This window comes from Falco cherrug, chromosome 6, assembly GCF_023634085.1.
Source record: "Falco cherrug isolate bFalChe1 chromosome 6, bFalChe1.pri, whole genome shotgun sequence".
Lineage (NCBI taxonomy): Eukaryota > Metazoa > Chordata > Aves > Falconiformes > Falconidae > Falco > Falco cherrug.
Window position 1 is genome coordinate 75,754,325 of NC_073702.1, and position 6,510 is coordinate 75,760,834.

The 6,510-nt window shown below is 45.8% G+C and overlaps 1 protein-coding gene across 1 annotated transcript in view; it reads right to left on the bottom strand.

Moving 5' to 3' along the window:
• Positions 1–6,097, bottom strand: part of TFAP2B (transcription factor AP-2 beta) — a 32,516-nt gene extending 26,419 nt beyond the window's left edge. The window contains 2 exon segments of the mRNA XM_027808695.2: positions 524–982; positions 5,880–6,097. Coding sequence (XP_027664496.2) covers positions 524–982; positions 5,880–5,960 — 540 coding nt within the window. The 5' untranslated portion in view covers positions 5,961–6,097.
• Positions 6,098–6,510: the final 413 nt, after the last annotated feature.

Sequence of the window (6,510 nt, forward strand, 5' to 3'; positions counted from 1 at the left end):
TTTGGTTTGGGTTTGTTTACATTTTCCCTCCCTCCCGGATAAAAAAATGTAGTAATTGGACAGTTTCATCAAAATCCCTGAACTGCAGGAAATTGGTTGGGGGGGTGGGAGGGGTGGGTGGGGGGCGAAGGGAGCTGAGATTGCATGGGAAATAACTGGAATTTGAAAAGCCAGGCTTAAACTCTGCCAGCTTTTGAAACACGTGGAATATTTGGAGCAGTATGTCTGCCATCCCCTTGCACTCTGCTGGCTTGCCGTGCAGTGGAGGCTGTACAGAGCACAGCCTGTGCGTGACAGCGATGAAATAAATTCTCCTAGCGAAAAAAAAAAAAAAAGAAAAAAAAAAAGAAAGGGGAGAGAGGGGGGAGTATGACAGTTATAACCCCAGCGCGGAAAAAGGATGGTAACCACCACCCCCACCACCCCCAGTACTGCTGTAAAAGCCTCACTGACAATTCCTAGCCGAGGGCTGGGTCTGCAGCCTGGAAGGCATTACCCAGGAGAAAGAACCGCTGTGCCTTACCTGGACCTCCTCCATCCCTGGGTGTCCGATGCCATGCAGAGAAAGGCTGTCCCCCATGCCGGAGTCAAGGCCATGGTGAGCTGAGTGCAGGAGGACATCTGGCCTCCGTACTGAGTGGTAGTCCCGCCTGGGGTCCAGTCCCGAGAGCTGGGGCAGGGCGGCCCGAGGCTGTGGCAGCAGTGACCCGGTTTCTGATCCCACCTCTTGCCTCTGCCTCTGTCCCCAGGGGTGCTGCTGGGGTTGATGCAAGGGGTTTAGGGAGTAGGGGTCATTGACATGGGAGTAAGGGTCCTGGCTTTGGTGGTAAGGAAGAGGCTGGTAGGGGGGTGGGAAATAAGGCGGCTGGAAATCCGAGGATGGGGTGTGAGAGAGCGGAGGAGCGCTGGAGTAGGGTCCCTGGGAGACGGATCCCAGCTGGGACAGCCTGGAACTGTGGCTGGGCACTCCATCATGCCGGTCCTACAAGCGGAATGAAAGAAAAACAACAAAAAAAGAGGACCTTTAAAAAAATAAAAAGGAAAAGGCGCACAAACCCATCCCAAAATAAAATACAAATGTAAACAGTTGTAAAGTAGGGTTGAGACGTGCCCCCTTCCCCTACCGCGGATTAGAAATGTTCCAGCGTTTCGCCCCCAGGTCGTGTGTATTCCCAGTAACTATCAAGAAGGGGGAAGGGGGGGTGGGGTGGGGGTGCGTGTGAGGGAGAAATGCTAACTATCATAATTAAAAATGTAGGACTAGTGCTCTATATGCGTGTATGATCTGTGACTTCAGTCCAGTAATACGATTCCCCCTCCAGCAGCCCCCCAAATAAAACCAAAGGTAAAAAAAAGAAATAAAAAAATTTAAGAACCCCCAAACCACCCATCCTTCCAAACAATCCACTCCTTGTGCTGCCTAAAGTTTCCAAACATCTGTTTATTCCCCCTGCTGAAGTCCTGAAACTCAAAATCAGAAACCCATCTTCACGTGGAAAAGACCAAAAAGAAAGTTGCACTTCTCGGAGGACTCCGAGGTAAGAAGTTGTGCCAAAAGGGACTTGGGAAAAAAAAAAAACCAAAATAAAAATCACAGGGTCTCTTTGTATGAAGAGAATCCACCCCATTAAAAAAAATATTAAAAAATCAAATAAAGTTAAAATGAAACATAGGTATTGAACAAATCCAGTCGCTATGAATTTCTGCAGCAACTTCCAGTGTCTTTTGTCTCCTTTTCCAATATTATATTCCGGAGAATGGGGTGGGGGTTAATTGTAATGAAAAGTCTTTGGGGTGGGGGGGGGACGACGTGTGTGTGTGTGTGTGTGTGTGTGTAGGCTTCAGAGAAAAGGTGGGAGAGGAGTTTTGTGGAACTCCACCGCGCTGAAGCTGCGAGGCTAAAGTAAACAAGAAAAATATCTATTCCACAAAGTGTAGTTCAAACCCCCACAAGCAATGGCACACATGATTTAGAAAAAAAAAAAAAAGAAAAAGAAAAAAAGTTTTTTCCCCCCTGCTCTCCCCCCCAAACTCCCCTAGCTCAAATCGAGAACACACAATGCAAAAAGGGAGAAGCAGCTGCAAGCCTCCTCCAATTATTGTGCTAAATTACCAAGCCAAAGGCGTTTAAAAAGAGAGAGAGGGAGAGAGAGAGACAACAGATCGAGAGAGAGAGAACATGCAATTCTAGTACAACATGGATCCAAACTCACCATGGCGGAATAGGTGTGGACTAACATCTGGAAATAAAAAAAGTCTTGTAATAGCTAAAAATAAAATAATGGTGATAATACTAATAATTGGAGGGAAAAATATCAAGGAGATCTGCAAAGGGACGTGTTGGACACAGGAGAACAGCTTGAGATATTTCGAAGTCTATCCATCAAAGAAAAAAAAAAAAAAAAAAAAAAAAAAGACCAATGCCCCCAAAACCGAGCCTGGAAACCTCTATCTACATATATGATTTACCCCTCCCTCTCTGGGTTCCCCCCTACCCCCCCCCCCCTTTTTTTTTTTTTTTTTTTTTTTCCTTTGAGCTCCCAAATACAATCCTCTTCAACCCAAGGCTAGGCTCAGACTGCTCCGCTACCCCTTCCTCCCTTTCCTTCTCTACACCGCCTCATAATAATTGATATTCATGACTATTAATATTACACGACTACTTTAAAGGGAGAATGCAGGACCAAATGGAGCGTGAAGCTGGCAGCCAGCTCGAGAGCTCCCCTACTATTGTAAATGACGTTCATTCAGTGGAGAATTACTAGATGTAATCAGACGAGGGGGGCTGGCAGAAGCAGAGTTTGGGGAGAGGGAGAGGGGGGAAAAAGTTTAGCAAGGAAGAGGCATAACTTCAATTAACTCGAGCGGAGGAAGATGCGGAAAGTAGACACTGCTGAGCTGGAGCAAGGAAGTGAGTTGAAGCAATGCTAGAGGCGAAGAAAAAAAATTTCCTTTTTTTTTTTTAACATTTAATTATACAATCCTAATACGAGGAATTGATTGCCTTTGGTGCTTTTGTTCTTGTAGTCGTTTGTTGTTGGTTTGTTTGTTGGTTTTTTTTTTTTTTAAAAAAAACTAATAATGAAGGAAAAGAGGTTTTTCTAATCCTTTCCTTTTCCTTTTTTTTTTTTTTTTAAAAAAAAAGAAATGGAAGAAGAAATGTGCAGTCACTACAATATACGTCTATTTACAGCGAAGATTAAGCCCTTCTGGTGCATGTTACAGATCGTATTTAATCGCAATAGCCAAATAAATACTTGAATCTGCGTTGAGTTGGGGTTCACATTTTCTCAACCCTGTTCCTCCCGCCCAATATGAAAAGAATAAATATATATGTACATATATCTCCCGATTTTCACCCAAATGTAAAATGTATGCAGTGAATTTTAAAGGATAGTAAATTTATAGTTTTGAGGCAAAGCCAGGGGCGATATAAAACCTTTTTGATGTTGCAGGAACCCGTTCAACTGGACTGTCTGCCATTTCTGTTAAAGTTCAACTTACGTTCCTTCCTAAATAGACTCACACTTCCCAGAGCAGCACACACCCCCCCCCGCGCGCGCGCACACACACACACTTTTGTTTTAAGAACAGACTCAGTTTAAGTGGCTGAGACGCCCCTACTAATGTGTTGTTATTTATAATTCGGAAAGAAGAGAGAAAAACGATATATATATATATTAAAGATAAATCTGGAGGGCTTCAGCTCTTAAAAAAAATTAACAACAATTTTTCCCTCTCTCTTTTTTTTTTCTTTTTTTTTTTTTTTTTTAAGGCTACACGTTACAAAACGTCTTGGAGCGCACCCCACGGTTAGGGTATACCCTGCCCGCGGCCAAATCCCACCCAACTGCTCCCCCAAGTCTGCCTCTCTCCCACGGCAATGTGGAAACACGAGTGTCCGTAAAAAGCACAGCGGCTTAGAAAACCCCTTCAAAAGGAGGGTAGACAAAAAAAAAAAAAAAGAAAAAAAGAAAGAAATCCCCGACCTCACTGGCCAGGGAGGGGAGATGTTTTGTCGCCTGCTGCTGCGGGCAGAGACAATGGCCGGGCTGCGCCTGGGGATGGGGAGGGAAAAGCAGCGAGGGCTCAGCGGGCTGGGGATCGCCGGCGGGACACACACACACGCACACACACACGCCGGGCTGTGCCTATTCTGCATATGCTGGGTTTTGCCAGTTGATAATTAGCTTGACGGCAGCTTTTGGGAGTGGAGACATTTCTCCCGTGCGGCCGGCGGATCCCCACCCCACTGCCCTCCGTCCCGTCCCGTCCCTTCCCCGGCCGGGCAGAGCCGGAGCTGTGCCCTCCTTCTGCCTCTTTCTCCGCTTTTCTCAGGAGTTTCCCCGCTGTAAGTGCGAACGAGCTCCCGGACGAGGGGGGCTGCTGCGCCGCCGCGGGGCTGGGGCCGGCGGAGCCCCGACGGCGCTTCACCGGGCGGCGCTCCCGGCCGCCCCTAACCCTGCCCGGTACACGGTACCCAGACCCTGCCCGGTACCGGACCCTGCCCGGCCACTGCCCAGCCCGTGCCCGGTACCCAGCCCCTGCCGCGTACCCAGCCCCTGCCTGGTACCGTGCCCTGCCCGACCCCTACCCGGTACCCGGCTCCTGCACGGTACCCAGCCCCTGTCTGTCCCCTGCCCAGCCCCTGCCCGGCACCAGCCCCTGCCCGTCACCAGCCCCTGCCCGGCACCGGCTCCCGCCCGACCCCTGCCCGGCACCCAGCCCCCGCCCGCCCCCTGCCCGGTACTGGCCCCTGCCCGTCCCCTGCCCACGGAGCAGCCCCCGCGCTGGAGCTGGCGGCTTGCACCCTTCTGAACCATCTCCCCGCCGCTATCACTGTGCAAATGCCAGCCCCAAATTAAAAAAAACGAAAGAATACAAATGAAAATACAATTTTGCAGAGAGCCTTTCCTCACACATCTTTCCCTCCCACCCCCTTTTCGGAGCAAATCCAGCACGCTGGATAACTTACAAGAAATGCAGTCGCGGCTCCCGTTTGGGAAAGATCCGGCTGAGGAAACCGTGCAAAATTAGGAAAGGTTTCGCGGTGTTTGCGCTGTGGGTTTTTTTCCCCTTCAAAGCCCCCACCCCACCCCCCACCCCCCACCTTGGTCTGCTTTTTGACCTCGAAAATAACGCGGAAGTCTGAATAAAGCCCACAACTTTTCGTGTCCGCGGACTCTGCGGAGCTGCCTTTGAATGTGTCAGTTCGGGTGTGTGTACTCACATACGTGCAAGAATGTATGTGCCGCTTAATTAATGCGAGTATATGTATACGTGCACATCTTATCTATCGGTATATAGGCATAAAAAGTCATAAAAAACGTATCCGATTGTGAAAAGAAGAAAAAGAAAAAAATTTTCTAAATTCTGGTGGAACTTAGCTTGGAATTGCAAAATAAAAAATAAAAGAAAGAAAGAATAGAAAGAAATATATCCAATCCCTGAATACCAGATGCTGTTTCTCTTCAATTTTCAGCTCTTTTTTTTTTCTTAACGTTTGTCCATATTTAATCGAATTATATTCAATTTGAGGTCTAAACAATCAAACTCTTGCCTTTAAGTTGCCTCATTCCAACCCCCAGATCATTTCTTTGATGTTTTAAATCGCATCAAACAGCTTTTCCATGAAAAAAAAAAAAAAAAGTTTAGGGCTTGGCATAGTGAATACAAATACACAAATAAATAAGCATTTAAGCATTTACTCTTGGTTTCCCGTCTCTATGCTTGTGTGTGTTGGTGTATGCGTGTCTATTTCTGCCTATATGTATATGTAGAGCTATATATGTATTATATTGTCATGCCTGTATCTATATACTAGATGTATATTTAAATATACATATACTCTCTTACTCATATGCATATTATATACTCACCTCATAGATATCTTCATACTTGACATTTTCAACCAGTTTCCAGAGCATGATGGCAGGCTGTTCTCTAGGAGGTGAGTGCATTCATGTGAAGAGCAGATGTCTGGATTCTCAGTACTTCTCTGTCTGTAATGATCCATCTATAATTGGAAATGGGGGACAGACACCAAATCCGACGTTCCTCTTCCATCGCAACTTATATCTGTTGTCTGAAACAATAGGCTGCCGAAGTCTACCTCAATCGGATAGTAAAAAACATTATCTGTTACATAGTTACATATATCTACAGACATATAAGCGACTAGATATATACATATACACACATATATAGACTTAGGCATATAAAGCTATATACATACACACAACTGCACATACACAGACCTACATATGCATGCACATAAACACATGTATATCTTCGAACATGTAACTTTTTTCCATGTACAGGTATATATAAATTGACATAATTATGCATGTAAATTACCTATATTCTTGCCTATGCAGGCACATGTATACTACACGTTACATATACATGTATACATACAAACCTGGTCAATGTATATAAATGCATATTTGTGTATATATTTATACATCTACACATATATATATGGTTATACAGTGATCACATGTCTTACGT